Consider the following 21,517-nt stretch of genomic DNA (forward strand, 5'->3'; position numbering starts at 1 on the left):
TAAATTTCGTAAGTGACGTATAAAATTATGATAATATTCTAAGTCCCTGGCTTCTAGAATCACAGGGGCATGTAGTCTAGTCTTATATTAAAAAATAGCCAGAATACCTGTATTATAGGTAATCTGGCTATTTTTTTTTTATATAAGACTAAACATGCCCCTGTACGCATTTGTCCTCTTAATTACATACTTCATCAGTCTGCAATGCATAGTGTCCCAGCCAGTCAGCTAATATACTGTGCGTTACGTATCTCTTTATATGAAGCATACACAGGCAACGTGAATTTCACGTGAATTTTTTTCACGTGAAATTCACATGAAATTCGTGTGAAATTCACGCGAAATTCATGTGAATTTTTTCATGTGAAATTGAATTTCACACGAACATTTTTCAAAATGTTCACGTAAAATTCACATGAATTTCATGTGAATTTCACGTGAAGAAAATTGCCTGTGTATACTCAATGTTTTATACCGTCAAATATGATAAAATCCGGCTCTTTTTACCATTTTAGCTGTTGTGTTGAAAAACACTGATATAGACCTACAGAAGCTCCTGCATGCCTGATAACGTACAATATGTATATTGTTTTCAAACTATTGTAAACATCCATTCACTTCGTTGAACTAGAATCAATTACAACTATTCCACAAACATTAACAGAAAACAAAACATGTTCGTAAAAGTCAAGGCCTGCTAATCAATTTTATTGTTGTATATTCATAGTAACGTTACGCCAATTTTGTGTTTGGGTTTTGGCGGGGAAAATAAGCAGCTTTCATTCATAGATCTGCACGACGTTATTTCATAAATGAATGGAATTTAATCCCTATTTGTGTATAAATTATCTACTGTACATAATGTGTCAACTAGGATTGTTTCTTCTTTTTTTAATTTCCAGAATTTATTATTAAATATGAACATGTCGATATCTAAATCAATCAATACATATCTAGCAGACGACACAGGTAACTTCCGCCAGGTGTGTAAAGCGTCGCTTTCACTTAGATCGACATCCGAGAAGAGTGTTTACCAGTCACTAAGGACGGCATTGTATTGTCGTATCAGGTAAATTTGTTCGTTATTACACGTAAGACACTTTATGTAATTACCTGTATTGTAATATTAATGCAACAACACTGCAATTCAAACGTTGCAATATTTCATAAAGCCATGTTACTGTACGAGAGAAATATATGCACTTCAGTAGAGAAGTCGTTATATGTACATGTCTAAACAATCCATAATCGACAATATTTTCAGCATGCATGTCATCTTCTTGTCACGATTGAAAATCTGATAGATAGTATTAAAAGATTTAGCTGGTGTTTGAGTAAATCCACCCGATGTCCTTATTGCACTAGGCTATTTTAATATTAAAATGAGGATAACTGCACAAAAATGTATATTTAATAACTTTAATATTTCTTTTCCATATTTGGGAAAGTCTTCATCATTCAAACTGTTACATTCACGTTCATTTTCAACCTTTAAAATCAGCAAAATTCCCTTAAACTGAACTTTATGTTAGTGTAAAAGGAATAGGTCGGTGTGGCTTGTACATACCGTCAGTATTAAACACAGTCTCTGTCACTCAGCTGAAGGACCATTAGTCCCATAATATAAGTCTTTGAGGTTCCACAAATAACAAAATTTTAAATATCCGATAAATCGTAATTTTGCATAGCCGTATAATATTCTTTTGGCCCCGGATATGACGCGACAGGTGGCGTTACTGGTCAAGATGAAGTATGTGATTGGTCAATGTAGTGGTAAATGCAAAATGCAGATATACAGTTAAAAACAAAACAACGTTAAGATGAATGCAAGCTGAATAAGGGGATGTAACTTTTCAAATGACACATTTGTAAAATTATATTCCTGATTCCAATGCAGTCTTATTATCACCAAAAATGATTCAAACTGATATAATTTTGTTATCAGTGCTGAAACGTGTTAGATCATTAATTTATTTCACCAGCAGTTCAACATTATAACCACCAGCATTAAAACTATGCCGTTCATCTTTTTAGCCCACCATCATCAGATGGGTGGCTATTCAAATCGCCCTGCGTCCGTGGTCCGTCATCCGTCCGTAAACAATTCTTGTTATCGCTAAATCTCAGAAAGTACTGAAGGGATCTTTCTCAAATTTCATGTATAGGTTCCCCTTGTTTAAAGATATCTCTTGTTTTCCCTGGTCTTTCACATAAGACTATAGTACATGCTTATATGTATATATATATTAAACCATCTACATATAAAATTTGATGTATAGATCAAGGTTGTATCTATTTTGAAGGTGATATTTGCAGGGGGATGTTTTTTGTACATTTGTAATTATATATCATCCAACTTAACTTACAGAATGTATGAGATTTTTTAAACTGGAGTGTTAATTGATTGTTAAAACACAAAACATCTGTTAGACAGGCATTTGAAAAAAAATATGAATGTGCACACACATGATGCACAACAAAATTAACAGGTTTTAGGATCTTGGAAATTTTTAAACTGATATGAGATACGGTCATGTTGTTTATTATCGGAAGAAAATTGTTGAATTAATTAAGAATGAATTTTCAGGAGGAAACTGCAAATTTTGGGAATTGGACTTATGTAATAGATAATTTCCATTGCAAATGGATCACATTGTCGTTCTCCAGAAAAAGCCCCCGTTTTTTGAGAATATCAATCCGCAGAAAACACCTACATCTGGGATAGCATATATGTTAGAAAAATGTTTTTTAAAAAAATTAAAAAAAAAAAAATCTTAAAAGTATGGAAGAGGGAACTATATTAGACTGTACTACATATTGCTTATGTTTCATTTCACAGGGAACTGAAGCATGGCCTATTACGGGGTGAGTTTATTTATTTTAATTTTTGAACTGAAATTTTGACAAATTGTGACTGTATGCTAATTTTACCTGCTCTAGAACTATTTTACTCATGTATTTAACAGAGGCTGACACAAGTATCAGTAAATTAAGAAAACTGACATAAAATGTACCCGAATTTGTGCTGTATAGACATAATGTAAAAACTCCTTTATACGATTTTATATTTCTGCTTTCAAACTTAATATTCATGGAATACTATATTGAATGTTACAATAATACATACTATGTATGTGATTTTATTTAGCGATACATTTACACATACACAGGTTACATTACTATAGTGATTCTTATTTTAGTGCATTTATGTAAATATACATATCAATCTTATCTATTTGATTTCTGTTGTATTTGTTGACCTTAATGATGTTTTTCATGTAAATGGGCGTTCAAGAATATAACATTTTAAAAAAAAGTTTTAAAAAAATAAAGAAAAAAAAACAACAAAATAAAAAAAAAAATTAAAGAAAAAAAAAAGACAAGGGAGATAACCCAAGTTTAATAAAACTTCAAAATAATTAATAATTGAGATTTATATGTTGAGATAAAGAAAATGTTATTTGATTACAGAGTAACTATACTGGTGGAGGAGGATATGGGGGAGGAGGATATGGAGGTTTCCCCCCTAGTAGTGGCCCCCCACCCCCACCTGGTGGTGGCTTCGGAGGTTATGGGGGTGGTGCCTACAATGTGAATTCATATGGTGGAGCTTATGGTGGTGGATATTCTGTAGGGTCTGCCCCACCCCCAGGGGGACAACATGGCGGATATGGAGGTGAGTACACTATCGATCTTATAGTATGGTTGGCTAGGTAACTGTTCCTTTATATTAAGGTACATTTGTATTATAATATATAGCCTAAGTTTCCTCTGGTCCTCAGACACCAGACTTAGACATTTTGACAGATAGATGTCTGGTGGACAACTAAACAAGTGTTTTAGATACATAAATATCTCATTTACCTGTAATTCTAAGGTAGATATTCTGTCATAGCCGATTTATTTTGTCTGTACCAAAATCTTAGCAACGCCAAACAGAGTCGGAGAATTAATTTTTTTCCTACACTAGTGCATTGTGGCCCAACACCAGGCATTTATCTGTCAGAATGTCTATTAGTCTAGTATCTGGGACAGGGGAAACTCAGGATATAATCATATAATAATAGTCTTCATATGATAAGGGTTTATCTGTAGGTATTTCAATATGGTGTTGGTCTTCTTGTGCCAAATTTGGATCACATGATGGCTTATAAAAAGAGTGCAACACCAATACATGTATAATATTGACTTCGTACACGTATATGCAGATTTGTACAAACAAATAGTTTCATTCAGGTCAAGGCCGCACATGGTATTAGGGCTAGAACTTATTTTCAAAACCACTATAGTCAGTCGGCCTAGCCATTCCAAACTTTACTAGTCCAAATGTAACTTTCACTAGCCAAGTCGGGCTAGTAAAATTGAAAATTACTAGCCCGAAAATACTGGAAATAACAATGAATATCGATGGGAAATTGTGACATATTTATTATCATGTTTTTCATGATATTGTACATGTATGTGTCCTCATGTGTAATAGATCAGCAGTAAATACTTAACTAATCTGTTGTGATAATAATCAGGATATAAACTGTAATATCAATAACATCATAACTTAAATTAATAAAATAAATAAATGAGTATTGGAATTTGGAGAAACGGCAGAATATATGATCGACCATGCACTGTTAAATAATGCATTGACTCTCTTTTGTACAGTAGGATTTAACTTTTGACCACGTTTGTCAGACATTGATCTGTCAATGCATGAGCAGTTAGTGTGTCTTTTCTCATATTAAAACAACCCTTAACAAAGGCACCCTTACGATCACTTATCCCTGGATAGGCCTTGCATACCTTGCATGTCATGAACTGTCCTGTGGTGTCTATTTCGACCCACGGAAATTCTTGTTGCCGGCCGCTGTTCTTTGAACTTCCGTTCGCATTTGTGATCTTCTCTTTCCTCATTATCATCAGAATCACAATCACCCACTTTCCGTTTCCTAAGACGTTGAATGTAGCGGTCCATAATCAGTTACTAAGAACGCTTTTACCATGTGTCAAAAACGAGCTGTCAAAAACGAACCTGATTGTGCCGTTTATAATTCATTCGATACAAACACGAACATGACCAAGACTTACCATGTGCTCAACATCGGAATCCTCGGAGTTCGGGTAGAAAATCTACTAGTCTCAGACTATCGGGCTACCTTTAAGTTCGAGCCCTGGGTAAATATTGTAACGCTATCCCTTTAATTAGCTTAATGGTACAACATATAGTTGAACAGTACACATTCAAGGTATTACAGTCAAACCTGTCTATAATGACCGCCCAAGGGGAGGCATAAAAACGGTCACTGTAGACAGGTTGCCTTTATAGACAGGTCAAAATTATCGCACCAACCAATTATGGCTTATTTGATGACAGGTGCTTATTTGGAGGTTTGTTTGTAGACTTTCTTGGGCCTTTTTAGGGCCGTTCATGGGCCCCATTCCCAAAAGAAATTATTTCATATTTAAGCAAAATTCCCAGTTTACTACAGAACAAATCTTTCCCAATTCATCAATTTTCTTCCCAAAATGAGACAAAAATGGCCTTTCCTAAACCAGTGACAAAAAGCTGTGTTTGTAGTCAGGGCATATTTGAAGACAGGGGTTTATTTGTTGATAAATATATCTATGGTAATGTGTTATTAGTGGTTGATTAGTATAAATAGTGCAAGTATGTTTTATGTTATTTTCACAATCTTTAAATTCTTCATTTTATTTTTATAGGATACCATAGTGGTGCTGTGGCTGGTTTTACTGTTCCTGCAGTCCAGCAGTGTTCCTACCAGGGAGCCATGCCCCAGGTCCGTCTAAATATCTTAACTCCTGTTTTCATTAGAAACCAATTGTGCAAATTACCTATGTAGTTTAATTTGACATCAGTTATGTATGTGTACAGTTATGTGATGTTATCTATCTTTATTGAACGGGAAAATTTGTGATTAATTATTCTCTGCTTCTTAATCATATAAGGTACCTGTTTGAATGAAAAAAAAAATGTGTTTATATCCGCAAGGACAGTGATACAAATTCTCTACCTGCAGTCCATATTTCATATACATGTACATAGAAATGTATGTATTAATTTATGTACACATATGAACCATGGTAAAGAATTTGTTTCAAATGATGACCCTGTGTTTTAGCCCTATATGTTGATTTGATGATAACTTTGTATACATGTACATGTATTCGGTTTTGATGAAATTGAACATTGGCTGTCTTGAATTTAAGTTATGTTTGTTAATTAAATTGTTATAATTATATTCTGTAACATATACTCATGTACCGGTACAGTAAGAACATTTGTTTTGGTTATAATCAATTGAGATATTAATTTTTGTATTACAGCAACAACAAATGCCACAAACTGTCAACTATGATAGCTACAACAACTTAATGTTACAACAGCAGATGCAAATGCAGCAAATGGTAAGTGTTCAAGGTCAAGGTTGTGGTAACCCAACACATTTTAGTGTTCAAAGTCATCATCTATACAGCCCTACATATTGTTGGGAGTCAAGGTCATGCTTTTGGAGTCTCTACATGTCATATTGTTTGGGTTCAAGGTAATATTTTTTAGCCATATATATTGTTGGAATTCGAGGACATGTTTTCAAGGTTATGCTTTGCAGCCAACATTTTGTTGGAGTTCAAGGTCATGTTTTACATTCCTACATATTGTTTGGTTCAAGGTCATGTTTGGCAGCCAACATTTACTTCGGGTTCAAGGTCATGTTTAGTAGTACCACTGATTGTTGGTTTCAAGGTCAACATTTTGCATGAATGATTTATAACCAAGACTATATTTGACAGATACAATTTTTCTCCGAGTACAAACTCATTTCTTCAGCATTCACTAATCACATCAGCAATGGTAGGCACATCTTTGTGGTCATGTCTGTTAGTAGATCTGGTCTAAATAGCATAGTGATGTTATACAGTTTTGCTATTCTCTGCTGTGTTAATATTTTTAATTCATGGTTATTCATAAACAATATTGTTGAATCTTAGTTTAATCTGTAGTTCCAGGAGCAGGCAAAGGCACATAAGAAGAAGAAGAGGAAGCAGGTAAGACAACTTGTTTATATCTTGATAAAAACAGATAAAGGATAATCTCTATTGAGTTATCACATGGACTTTAATACATGTGTGCTGCATGCATGTAAAATGTAAAAAATGTAAACTTTATTTATTTTACGACAATTGCGAGACAAGTTACATCAACTCATATTAATCACGCTTGCTGGCCCTGGATGAAAACACTTGAGGGTCTTACTATGGGAGGAAACCAGAGTTTCCTGAGAAAACCCACGTGGTCGGGCTGGTGACCCCATAACCTTTTACTTTCGATCGGGTAATCGAACCCCGACCGCATAGGTGAAAGGCAAGTGTGTTACCACTGTGCCACCCAACCACCCATGCATATACTTACATCTTACTCAGGGGCCGTGATAGCTCAGTCCGTTAAAGTGCGGGCCACATAACCTGCAGTGAATATCCGACAGTGTGTGGTTCAATGCTCCTTACCCGTGTTGGTTTTTGTTCCACAGCTGAGATATGAACCGATCTGTTCTGTTGTGGTTGTGGCTGAGGGCAGAAAACTTTAACTTAATTGCTCTCTGGATGTCATGTGACAGGCCTCCTGTATTTTGTTCAGTGAGGTAGTCACTAACTACTACAAGGAGATCCTGCCTCAAAATCTGGAACCAGTATCGGGCATCAATTATTCAGATACTATTTACACTGTTAATAATGTAGGGGTGAGGAGGCATATGTTTGATACATAGGAGTTTAAAAGTATATCAGAGAGTACATTTTGGTAGGGGTGTGATAAGGAGGGAGGGAGATTGATGAGCAGAGAAGTTGAAGGGAATGGTCTATATTGATTCTACATACATGTATTGGAATCAGAACTACTTTCCTCCCAAATGGGAAGGGAAGGAAGCAAAATTGTTGAAAAATCATTATCCATGATATTTTCCGGCCCTAGGGGTAGAACTTGGACACTATTCCCCACTTTTATTATGGTTATAATTATATATTCAGTTTGTTTAGTAGAACAGACAGAAAATATTGAAAGAGAAGAGATTTGAATTGATAGGGGTACTTTTTATACAAAAGGGGTGAGGGTGGAGGTGGGGATATACTTTATACCTAGTACATGTATATGAAAAGTACATGTATCGTGAGACTTTTTGATGAGAAGACACATATTACATGTCTGAGGTAAAAAGTTACCATGACAACATCTAGCTGGGTTTCTTGACAGAAATCAAAATGTTTACCAGTTTTGACACTAAGGCTTGTCGTCATCACAACAACTTTGGAATACAAGCATTCGGGTATAAGGTGCAAAATGCGGTGCCTAGCCGCTGGCAACCATAAAAACAACTTGTAGTGTATATGACGTAGTATATAGATAACAAGCAAATGACCTTCCACTCTCTGTATATTACATGTCTATTTGGACACTTTTTTGATCTATTTACTTATTTTTTTGGAACTTATGTTTACTTTTTCTATATTATCCATATTTAGGGTTAAGTCAGAAATCATCGTTCTTAGCAATGACAATAGCCTCTATTTATACTGATAACAAGCATGAGTCAATGGCTTGTATACAGTAAAATTGTGCTTACAAAAAAAAAAAAAAAGACTCTGATCTATTTCCAAGACTCAGGGACTTACTGTTGTGCACTGCTTATTTGACAGAGGAGGAAAAAACGCCAACAGGAGGAGGACGATGAAGAAGAAGAGGAGGAGGAGGAGGAAGAAGAGGAGGAAGAAGAAGAGGTAAATTAATTTATAAAAGTGGCATTGTGAATTCGTAATAGTCAAACCTGTTCTTGTAACTACCTGAATAAAATGACCAACTGTCTTATGTGACCCTTTTTAATTTCTCTTAAAATCACACTGGTTGTGTTTTTCAGCACATGGATTAACATGTTTTTGTTTTACTACATCCAGGGCAAAAATATTTTAAAAATTAGTTTATGTATGATGTGATGGTTTTTAGTAGAAAACACAAAAATGTATCATATTTATTACAAGTGATTCTGATAGATACAATGTATCTATAACTCATTCTATGAATTTATGATAGTTACTGATGTTTTTTTTTAGAGCGGTTATCATTTTCTCAATTTCTAAAAGTTTACTTGATTACCCAAGTTTTTTACTGAGGGCTCAATTTTGGGGGTCGATAATGTCCCCAGGAATTGCCATCAAATTTGTTTTCATATTATAGCGCATTTCCTTAAATTTGCAGTTTAATTCTGAACATTTCCTTCCCAATTCACTATTTTTTTCCAAAATGAGGAAAAATGTTCCCATCACAAACCAATGAAAAGAATCCCTAGTACCAAGAAATTAAAATGTGTTGTTTGTTTGTGTACCCACCAAGCACACGTCACCGATGTTTTCTTACTTTCAATTAACCAGAAAAGCAGTGCCAACTTAATGTTTAAATTTTCGTAAACTGACGTCTCACATCACATTTGATTTTCACTCCTAAATTTTGAATTTCAGTCTGGGTCATCTGGGGTAAGTTGATATTATTCTTACAAAAATTTCATTTTCCTTTGTCATTCATAGAGTAGTGAATTTTCTTTTGTTGTTTTAAGAATATCCTTGAAAACAATTAATTAAGCCTTTTTTCGACAAATTACAGAAATATTTGTGAACTTTTTGAGTTTGCTAAAACCTTCCAATTACCTACAAAGTAGGACAGGCAAGATATTATTACATGTAATTCTTGTTTCATAATTTTGCTCATTTAAATGTAATCAATTTTGAGTTAGAATTACCATTTTGCTTATTTGTCAGTGTAAATTACATCAATATTTCAGGTATCTGATTAGTTTTAAGAAACAGAAAAATTACTGCAGTAGTAGCTAGGGTTTTTTTATGTTCAATTTTTAGCAATTCTAACAAATGTTTTGAAATAAAAAAGCAATGGTCTATAGCAAATGTATGTGAAAATATCTTAGGAAATGAATTAACAGACCAAAACGAAAGTTTTATTATTTCTTCTTAGGTCTTTACAAATTTCAAAAAAGTTTAAAATGAACATATTGAATTTTAGCGGACAAATTTGGTAAGAGGATCATTTTTTAAATTTTTTATGAATACTTAATAAGTATATTTTGTATCTTGTTTTGTGGTCTACAGCTAGGGTTAAGTTCTTTGATTTTTCTTAACATTTACATAAATTGGGAACGGATTGATAATTTGATACAATAATAATTCAATTGTTGTTCAGTGTGTTGTGAGTAAAACCAGAGACCTATATACAAATTTAGTATATAGGTCTCTGGTAAAACCAACCTCCTTAATGAAATGTAAATATTCTGCTCCTAGCAAAAAAGGTAACAATGACCATTTTGAAAGGTGTTGATGTCATTTTTTAACAATTTTATCAATTAACAAATTCAGCTAATTAAATATCAAATATCCTATACTTAAACGAATGATTATGTTGCAATATTTTTTATTTAAAAAAAATGAATTTACATTAATGCTTAACTCATCTATCGAAGAAATATTCAGTACAAAACTTTCCTTTCACAGTAGCGATTATTATTTTATAATGATTATATATCATAGGTAATGGTTTATAACTTATGCAAATTTCATGATGTTGAACTACATTGTATAGTCTGAACATACCAGGTAGTCATTAAATACCGTGTATAATGTTTATATATAATATGATATGGTAATCATGTTGATTACTTTCTTTTATATTATCTTTTATCAAAGGAACTAGATGGTTTGATTTTCATTCAATAACATACACTGTATAGAACAAAGGAATAAATATTACAAGTATTTAAGAAAGTATGCACTTTGTGTTAATTATAAAGTTTGAAAGTGTCCAAACCTTTTTTCCTAAAACATGAAATATTTCAATAGAATAGGAACGACCTACTGGTAGTCACTATTTCATTTCATTATCTTTTGGCAAGTGTAAACAATGCCTTTGCATTTGACAGGTGTTTTCACTACCTCAGATTCCATTTTTTGTTGGATGAAAGTGAGGGTACTGAAATCACATGACACACTCAGCTCTCTCTGATAAAAAGCAGCGGAAGGTGACAGATAGTACTTCAAGTATTTTTTCACCAGTATTTTGGAGTTGATAAACATTGCCAATGTTTCGCAAGAAGTGCCATAATTTTGTAAACAGTCTAATTTCAAGTACCACAATGCTTTTTGCAAATCAAATGCATGAAGAAAATTAATGAAATCTAACAATTTAGTCCCTGTAATTAATTAAGTTATATATTTAATTAATTTTTTTCAATATTCCTTTTTTTTTTACATTTGTCATTTCTTGTTTTATTCAAATTTAAGTTCATAACGTATTCTATTTATCATTTATTAGCCATAATACCTTTCATAATTAGAATATAATTCCTTCCTCTTAATGATAGAGGGTGACAGCGCAGTGCATGCAAAGGAAGGGTCATCTTAATATTAGACTGGTCTTAAACTACATGTATATATTTTGAAAAAATCTTTTCTGCATATATATTGAAATTTTTGTTTCAGTTGTTTCTTATAAAAAAATTATAAAGGAAATATTTCTAAAAAAATTTGGTTTTACCTACCTTAATATGTTTACAAAATGTACATTCACAAATTTTGTTTGGCCTGATGACCACCCAAAACCATATATGTTTTTGTATTGGTCGTACCCAGTATTAAATTGTAGATCCCAATGATTTGATATGTTTTGTTAAACAGGGATTGACGGATGAGATAAAAGCTCACTTGAAGAATGTGTACAAAGTAGAATGTTCAAAACGCCTGAAACTGTCCGGAACATTTGACATAACCTCTGGTACTGTTCAACCCTTACTTAAATACCCGGACCTGCCCGAAAAACCCGAAGAAGGAGACCCAGTTGTGCTATACCACATGACAGACGAAGATCAGGCAGAGGGCATCAAAATTAGTGGGGAAGACTGGAAAGCAGACTATGATGCCAGATACCTCAGATGGGCTATGAAGGGGTTAGGTTAGTAATTTGTCAGAAGTTTTTTTATTCTTTATGTTATAAAGTTTTATGATGACTTGATAAATAATGTCTATACCTGTTCTTGAATTTATACTAAATTTCACCTTTGATGAAATCTGGCTTAACAAACACTTGATTATATTCTTACACCATACTTTACTGACACCTGAACTTAGTGAAACCTTACTTTACTGACACCGAATATTACTGACACCTGATTTACCTGAAATCTAACTTTACTGACATCTGTCTTTATTGACACCTGCCTTTACTGACACCTGACTTTACTGACACCTAACTTTATTGACATCTGACTTTACTGACACCTGCCTTTACTGACACCTGACTTTACTGACACCTGACTTTACTGACACCCGACTTTACTGATACCCGACTTTATTGACATCCGACTTTACTGACATCTGACTTTACTGACACCTGACTTTACTGACACCTGACTTTATTGACATCTGACTTTACTGACACCTGACTTTACTGACATCTGACTTTACTGACACCTGACTTTACTGACACCTGTCTTTACTGACACCTGACTTTACTGACACCTGACTTTACTGACACCTGACTTTACTGATACCTCACTTTACTGATACCTCACTTTACTGATACCTCACTTTACTGATACCTCACTTTACTGACACTTAAATTTACTGACACCTGACTTCACTGACACCTGACTTTACTTGACACCTGACTTTACTGACATCTGACTTTACTGACACCTGACTTTACTGACACCTGTCTATACTGACACCTGACTTTACTGATACCTCACTTTACTGATACCTCACTTTACTGACACTTAAATTTACTGACACTTAAATTTACTGACACCTGACTTTACTGATACCTGACTTTAATGACACCTAACTTTACCTGACTTTACTATGAACCTGACTTTACTGACACCTAACTTAACTGACACCTGGCATTACTGACATCTGACTTAACTGAAACCTGACATTACTGACACTGGACATTACTAAATAACTGAAATCTGACTTTTCCTGACACCTGACTTTACTAGATATAAACACAGTATAACCTATTAAAACTGGCCTCTGTCTAATTCACATCCCTGTCTATTCCTGTTTAATAATTGTTTTGTCTCTCATTTTCCCTCTTTATTGTTGCTTTCTTGTATTTTACTGCACTTCATGAAACAGGCAGCTTTTCCTTTGTTTTTGTAAACATTTAAATCACAGAAATTTACTTTTTTTTAGTTTTTATTTTAGTCAAAGTACATTGGCTATTGCCAGTTTTTATAAACTGGACACCTTTGTTAATCAGCTGTATTAATGCTGGTCTCAGTGCCATCTTCTTTAGACAGGTTATACAGTACCTTCACTCACCTGTATATATCTGATGTATCAATATTACAGGTACTAACGAGGATGCAATCATCCATGTCGTTTCCACTAGATCCAACGCACAAAGACAAACACTCAAGAAGCAATTCAAAACAGCATATGGCAGGGTGAGTTTTGGTTTGTACATTGTGAAAAACCAGGAAAGTTATAATATTGTATGTTAATTTGGATATTAACTTTCATCAGTATGTATCTTATGATTAAATGACCTTTGTAGAATTTATTATTGGTATTTAGAAAACAAGCTTTATATCATTCCTTTCTAATGACATAAACATCAACTTTTTACAAATGTGGGTCAAGATGACTGTTTACAATGTCGTGCTTGGTTGATCAGCTTTAATCAAATAAACTGTTTTAACACTTAGACGCGTCTTCATCAGAACCTGGTCAACTGTTTTATCAAAGCCGATTAACCCAACACGACATCATCTATGGTCATAGTCATCTTTACCCTTAGACTACTCAACTTTACAGCCGGACTCTAGTATTCCTTGTGGAATCTCTTGGCTGGGTAACACAGATTAGATAAAAGGAACAATATTTAACTATGGATAACTGCACACAGTCCACAAATGATGAAATACTGGACTTCTGCTAAGAGATAATTACAAATTAATAACTACAACATAGAAGATACTTATCATTAATAGAAGATTATGCATGAATATATCGGGCATGGATGGGATAGGGTTTTCTGAAATCACCTTGATAATTGATAACATGTCAGTGACGAAGAACCTCAGTGTATTTTACCTCTAAAGTGCTCTTGAGACTGCACCTGCTGAGGCAAGCCAGAGCACATGTACCCTACACATCTTGGCTGCCATTGGCTGAAACCTGCCGAGGCTAGGAGGTGATTAGCTTAATTACCAAACATTAACCTCTTCCTTCAGTGGAGGGATCCCCAAGATTCCATGGCCCCTAATTACCTTATCTCTTCCTTCAGTGGAGGGATCCCCGAGATTCCATGGCCCCTAATTACCTTATCTCTTCCTTCAGTGGAGGGATCCCCGAGATTCCATGGCCCCTAATTACCTTATCTCTTCCTTCAGTTGAGGGATCCCCAAGATTCCATGGCCCCTAATGACCTTATCTCTTCCTTCAGTGGAGGGATCCCCGAGATTCCATGGCCCCTAATTACCTGACATATTATCATATACCATACTAGTCTATTAGACAAGGCAGGCAGCCAGATGAGGGCAGGCTAGGAGGTGATTGGCTGACCAAACAAATCCTCTTCCTCAAGTCTGGAGGGGTCCCCAATTAAGGTCCCATGGCAGGGCTTTTTCTCACTGGTTTGGGAAGGGGCCTTTTTGTCTTATTTTGGGAAGAAAATTGATGAATTGGGAAAGATTTTCAGGAGTAAAAGGCAAATTTTGGGAATTTGCGTTAAATATGAAATAATTTCAATTGGGAATAGGGCCCATTAATGGCCCCAAATAGCCCTCAGAGAAAGCCTTGCATTGCCCCTAACTAGATATCCCATACTCGGCTATAGACAAGGCAGGAAGCTGAAGGAAGAGGACAGAAAGTAACTTCCAGGTAGACCTATCTAACAAATTTATTGTGATAACCTCCGACATGAATGGTGCCCCATCCCATATTTTATTAGTCCCCTATTGGTGAAACTCCATGGAGAGGGGGGTACAGTAATTTTCCTCTATGTCTGTCTAAATGTACATATATGACATATGTGTATAGTGACGCCAACACTTGTCAGCACTCTAGCGGCTTCATTCCTGGAGGGATTTTGATCAAACTTCACACAATGTTAAGGACCATAATATCTCAGACAACGTAAGTTTCAGGGATTTTGAGTCAAGGTCAAGGTCAAGGTCACTTTCTATTGGAAGGGAACAGACATGTTTAGCAATACCCAGTATGCTTTTTAGTCCCCTACTGGTGAAACCTGGGGGACTTTTATATAAGGTTTCCTCCCTGTTTGACTGTCTGTCTGTCCATCCGTCTGTTTGTCAGTCTGTTCACTCAGTTTTCCGCACTTTTCTCAGCCATGTTTCAAGGTATGTTGGTGACAGTTGGTACGTAACTTCAGTATGTCGAGTAGCTTCAAGTTTGAGTTTCATGGTTTTTGGGGAAGGTCAAGGTCACTGTTTCTATTTTTAGCAAGGGTCTGGCAGAGGACATATTTGGCTTTCTACTGTATTAATTACTCATACTTAACATTTTAGCAATATCTACCTTCTTTAACACCGACTCTCTTTGAAAGCCATAACAGCAAAGTAAATTTCAGTTTAGCAATTGGTTTCTCAGGCAAGTACTACTCAAAATTCAACATTGTGCTAATTAAAAATGTGAGTACATGAATTAACTAAATAGCTTTACATTAAACCAAGTTTTCACAATTTTCTTTCAGGATTTGATCGAAGATCTTAATAGTGAGTTGAGCGGTAACTTCCGTGGAACCGTTCGTGGTTTGTTTGTGCCCCCAGCTAAATATGATGCCTGGTCAGTTAAGGAGGCTATCTACGTAAGTACCTTAATTTGTATCAATAAAAAAATGTTCATCACTTACTAATTCGTTAATTAACACAACAAACTTCAATATCAAACACCTCAGTCTGATAAAAATACAAATCATCATCTTAGGGTATGTTTAAGGATATCTCGGGGTATATTGTAAAGATATAGGGGTATGTTATGAAGACCACAGGATTACTGATGTGTAATACCTTACTGAATTCAAGTACATTGTACATGTATCACAAAGCATGCAAGCAACAAAAAAAATATAGATAAAAATAAACAGAGTTCAATAAATTTCAAATAACGGAAACTGTTTTTTTCATTTTTTTTTTTTTTGTAATTTAGAAAAAACGACTAAAATCTACAGGGGTCTTATAATGAGTAAAGCTAATTACTGTTTTTATGTCTACAGGGTCCTGGGACTGATGAACGCAGCTTGATTGAGATCCTGATGACTAGGACAAATGCTCAGATTCAGGAGATGCGCGAATGCTACGCAGATGGTGAGTAAATATTCTAACTGTCTTGTTAAGGGACTGTAAATACAACCGCATATGGGTTTCATTGTCAAAGCAACAACAGCGATGTTGCTGATTGGTTGAAATTTTTACAACTTCTGCATTTTTTACAAAATTTTTAATATCAATTTCTTCCGAACAGTTGTAAGTCCACACCGTAAGGAAACAGACAACAAGATTGAGCAGGACATCAGAGATGATACATCTGGGGACTTCAAACGACTTCTCATCTCGGCAGCTCAGGTATGTAACCAAGCTTACATGTGTGTAAACTTTATCTATTATGTACAGTAGTCCTCGAATGGTGAAACCAGGAGGACTATAGGTTTCCTCCCTCTCTCTCCCTGTCTCTCTCTCAAGACTGCATGTTCGCACTTTTCTCAGTCATGCTTCAAGGTATGTATAAATAGTGAAAGTTGGTATATGTATCTTCAGTATGAGTTAGCTACAGATCTAGCTTGAATTAAGGTCAAGGTCCAGCTCACTGTTGCTATTTTTAGCAGGGGATGGTAGAGGACATATTGTATGCTTGAGCAATACCCAGCATGCTTGTTTCACAACAATTGAACTAAACAAGTTATATCAACTTATATTAATCACTTAGCTGGTTGACCTGGATAGAAATTTGAAGTAGAGGGCAAAATAGAGTTCTGGATGTTGTTTAATGTGGGTTTTTTTTTGTTCCAAATAAAGGGAGGACGAAGTGAGATAACAGATGAACGGCTTGAGAATGCTATTGTAGAGATAGAACGAGATGGGGAAGGCATTGGACTTTTCACAGTAGACTTTCAAAAGCTGGCTAATATGGACCAAGCCAAGCGAGATGCCAAAAAACTGTTCAAGGCAGGAGAGGACAAATGGGGCACAGATGAGGAAACTTTCATCCGAATTTTCGCTACTCGGGACCCGTATCAGCTCCGTGCTACCTGGGACGAGTATGTCAAGGTAAGTGCTTTAAATAGAACATACCAGGTACGATTGATATCTAATCAAATATTGGGTGGAGCTTGAAAATGATGATTGGGAAAAGCAATAAAATCAAAATTTTACCACCTTTGGGGTGACAAGGGAATTCTCAACTTTAAAGAGGGAGATTCTTAAGTTGAACACAAAGCTTGCCAGCTTCAGAATATATCTTCTGTTTCGCCATAAGAAAGTAAATAGTTCTAATAGTACTGCCACTTTTTCTTAAGATCAATGATCAAAGTACAAATTTTCTGATAATTTCTCATCCGGTATAACTTTTGGACCTTAATGAAAGTTGCAGTATACCTTCATCGTCCAACTGACAATGGAATTCAGTGCTCTGTCATTATGAATCATTGTGACCTTGACCTAAAGGTTGTTAACAAAAAGCAATCTCTATTTATTTTTCTCTTATCATGTCTTCTCATGCCTCAAGTGGGATGGGTCGAGATGCCCCTCTCTTAATCCCCCGGCGGGTCAAGGTCCTCCTCTCTTAATGCCCCGGGGGGTTGAGATCCCCTCTCATAATCCCCTGGGGGGTTGGGGGGTTGGGTTGAGATCCTCCTCTCTTAATCTCTCTAGGGGTTGAGATCCCCTCTCTTAATGCCCTGGTGGGGGGGTTGAGATGCCCCTCTCTTAATCCCCTGGGGGGGGGGGGGGGTTCAGATTCCCCTCTTTAATCTCTCTGTGAGTTGAGATCCCCCTGTCTCGCCCTCATGAAGTGGGTGAAAGATTCAATTAATCTCACATGACAGTTAACGTTTAGATATGTCAGCGCAGGTAAGATACACATATATATGTACCGGTATATATACAAAACGGTATACAGTCTATATATATATATAGTAATTCTTGGATAAGTGCATCCTATAATGTATAAGCATTACAAGTAGTTTTTGTTCCTCTTGCTAGCTAGATTAACCATTTTAATGCTGGCAACATTGGTTTGTATCATCTGATTGGATTTCATTTTTTCCTGAGCTAAAGGCCAGAGGTATCTAATGGATAAAGCAAGCTCATATCTGTATAAAAAACGGATGTTTGAAGCTCGAGTGGTTGCTTATTTGGTACAATAGTTAATTAAAGCACACGTACAAGCTTTACACTGTCAGGAAGAATCTAAAAACGTACATCTACATCTCTTATGATAGTCCAATTACTTGTATTCTTGATCAAATTCTGTTTAAAATAAAAATTTTCAGCAAGTTATTTATTTTATTCACAGCTCACCCAGCGAGATGTTTTGAACTCCATTGATCGAGAAACATCTGGGAGCTTTAAAAAGGGACTCTACACCATTGGTAAGACGATTTGATAATAGACATTGATTTGACAGTCGACCATACAATTTATGTACAGCATTGTTCATTTATAATATTATTTCAGCCAGACAGGGGCCGCGGTGGCCGAGTGGTTAAGGTGTCCCGACACTTTAACACTAGCCCTCCACCTCTGGGTTGCGAGTTCGAAACCTACGTGGGGCAGTTGCCAGGTACTGACCGTAGGCCGGTGGTTTTTCTCCGGGTACTCCGGCTTTCCTCCACCTCCAAAACCTGGCACGTCCTTAAATGACCCTGGCTGTTAATAGGACATTAAACAAAAACAAACCAAATTTCAGCCAGACTGTTAAATATAGCTGTGGTTTGTTGAAATATAAAGTACATACATGCATTAATAGCCAGTTTTCGGTAGATTTAAACACTGTTATGTAATATACTGTCTGCGAGAGATTTGATTATATCATTTATGGTCTAAGGGGAAGTAACTCTGTTCTTAATTTTTATTTGCTTATTTAATTAGTTTAGTCAGTCTGGATAAGCTGTAATTACGTCAATTACTGACAAATGTTTATTAATTTCTTTGGAGAATAAGGATAAAATTGTGTCAGATTATTTCATCTTGGCTGTGAATTTGTATTTCAGTAACATTTTGCTCAGCAAGAAATGTGAATATTTTTATCATTAAGACTTTCTTTTAATACGTACTATGTGTTATACAGTGGCCAGTATCCGTTGCCGACCGATGTTCTTTGCCGACCGTTTGGTCGATTGCATGAAAGGCCTTGGAACCAATGATGATGATCTCATTCGTATCATTGTCTCCAGATCTGAGGTATGTATCCAACTTATAATCATCATAGATCAAACAACCATTTTGTCCACTTAAACTGAAGTTAGTCTGCAAATGACACTTTAGGATCCCAAGCATGGGCAAATTTGGTCTGGTGGATTATTACGGTTTAAAGAGCAAATATGCAGTTTTGTTTTGTAGAAAAGGAACAGGTTTCAATAGTGGAGAATCTTTTTAAATCTTCTACGTAATTCACAGTTAAAAGGATTTTAACTTAATTTTGACTGAATTAATCCTTGGGTCATTAAGGGAACTTTAAGATATTTTTTATTAAGAAATTTCAGGAAAAATTAGAAATTCTTCTTTCTGTGGATTTTCTACTAAATTCATTCTACATATGGTTCTAGCAGTAAAAAATCTTTTAATTAAATGAATTCCTTTAAAAATTATCCAATACACAAAATAAAATTGTACATTGTATATAACATTTTGCATTATAAACTGTAAAAATTTATTTATGATGTGCCTGTTAAATTTTCAGATTGACATGGTACAGATAAAGGAGTGTTTCCTTAAGAAGACCAATAAAACATTATGGCGATGGATTAAGGAGGATTGTAGTGGCGACTACAAAAAGCTTCTACAGGCTATTGTTGGGAAAAACTAAGGGAGATAACTCTACCAGTGATAATCTGAATGGCAGATCCTTAGTGCTAACGGATATTTTCGTGCGTCTACTTCTGTAGAAAAACTTGTACCTTGTTAAATTTGTCAAAGATCATTCAATATAAGTCATAAGGTACCATAAGATCTTAATTGCTGATGTTGTGTTGTGGATAATATTAATGTTCTATCAGTCTTTAAAATATTTGTGATATTTGTGATATGTAATGTTAAAACCAGTGTTGTATATCTTATACAGGTTCTGTATACTGACTTAAATTATCTGTATTTACAGATAAACTTTTACAACATCATTATAATGACTTGATCCTAGCTTCATTGCATTCAAGATCCTCTTGAATTTTTGTAACAATTCAAATATCAAACATGCACACTTCTCATTTAATATAAAGACTAATAATTATAGTATTCTACTGTACATATAAGTACAAGTGCCTATGTTCTGTATATAGTCTAATGGAGGAAATAAAAGTTATAAGGAATCTGTTTACTGAAATGATGGTTAAGAGGGAAAAAAACATAAAATTGTGGATTTTTACATAAAATCTACAATTAAATTAATCAATAGAAAAAAATTACAGAATGATCATTTTTCACACAAGACCAAACACCGTCTCCATTTTTCTATTTTCTGAGAAGTTGACAAAGTCTCTCTGAGTTATTACATGTGATAGATTTGAGTTTAAAGTTACTAGCTTAATTAGATATACGCGATTATGACTGCAATAGTGTGAGAATATTTTGTGGTCACTTGTTATTTTATCAAAACAGATTTGCAATTTTGTGCTTTTAATACATACAATGTATTTTATTTTCAGCATAACAATGTTTTCATGGATAAAGTTTAATTTCTATGTAACTTTACATAATTTACACCAGCTTCACTGTTTTACAGTCCTGTCAGTAAATTATATTCCGTCCAAGAAAATATAGGGAACGTAACTTGTTTTCCTAACTAATTAAGATATTAAACGTGAATAACAAAACATTTAAATTCTTCAGCGTACTGATATCAACACACAGGGACTTGGTAGCACAAATTTTCTACCCATTTATTAAAATATTTATTATAATGACCCAAGTATATAAATATGGACAAGTCCCTGTGCTGTTACAGAAAACATATGGACATTATGATATCGCACCAGTGTACATAAATGTATATCAGCAAAAAATTTAAAAAATGTTCTGGGTCAGAAAGTAATGTCTCTGCTTTTATATTTAAAATTAATTGCAATATGAATAAAAATTGGTTATAAGTATTATTCACTGTAAAATACTTTTTAAATCTTGGAATGCATAATGTTATTACCTCGACTACCTGATATAACTTTTAGAAACGTATATTTTTGTCAAATCTTTAGGCTGTGATATACTTACACCTCTTT

The 21,517-nt window shown here is 34.8% G+C and overlaps 1 protein-coding gene across 2 annotated transcripts; it reads left to right on the forward strand.

The window, feature by feature from the left end:
• Positions 1-971: 971 nt before the first annotated feature.
• LOC117337422 (annexin A7-like) lies at positions 972-21,306 on the forward strand. Of its 2 annotated transcripts, XM_033898406.1 has the most exons (17): positions 972-1,069; positions 2,840-2,865; positions 3,472-3,676; positions 5,716-5,792; positions 6,340-6,420; positions 7,015-7,059; positions 8,704-8,784; positions 9,520-9,534; positions 11,740-12,013; positions 13,417-13,511; positions 15,782-15,895; positions 16,304-16,394; positions 16,552-16,652; positions 17,103-17,354; positions 18,601-18,676; positions 19,375-19,487; positions 19,987-21,306. In XM_033898406.1, the coding sequence occupies exons 2-17, from the start codon at positions 2,851-2,853 to the stop codon at positions 20,110-20,112; spliced, it is 1,761 nt and encodes a 586-aa protein (XP_033754297.1). In that variant the 5' UTR covers positions 972-1,069; positions 2,840-2,850; the 3' UTR covers positions 20,113-21,306. The 2 variants fall into 2 exon arrangements, with proteins under 2 accessions (XP_033754297.1, XP_033754305.1); XM_033898414.1 differs by lacking the exon at positions 9,520-9,534.
• Positions 21,307-21,517: the final 211 nt, after the last annotated feature.

This window comes from Pecten maximus, chromosome 1 (genome assembly GCF_902652985.1).
Source record: "Pecten maximus chromosome 1, xPecMax1.1, whole genome shotgun sequence".
NCBI classification, from domain to species: Eukaryota; Metazoa; Mollusca; class Bivalvia; order Pectinida; family Pectinidae; genus Pecten; species Pecten maximus.

What these genes read in the sequence shown, in the direction of transcription:
- LOC117337422 (XM_033898406.1), top strand. An exon ending in CAGTTAAGGAGGCTATCTAC is followed by an intron (nt 15,896 to 16,303) that starts GTAAGTACCTTA and finishes TTATGTCTACAG; the next exon opens with GGTCCTGGGACTGATGAACG. An exon ending in AAAGGGACTCTACACCATTG is followed by an intron (nt 18,677 to 19,374) that starts GTAAGACGATTT and finishes TGTGTTATACAG; the next exon opens with TGGCCAGTATCCGTTGCCGA.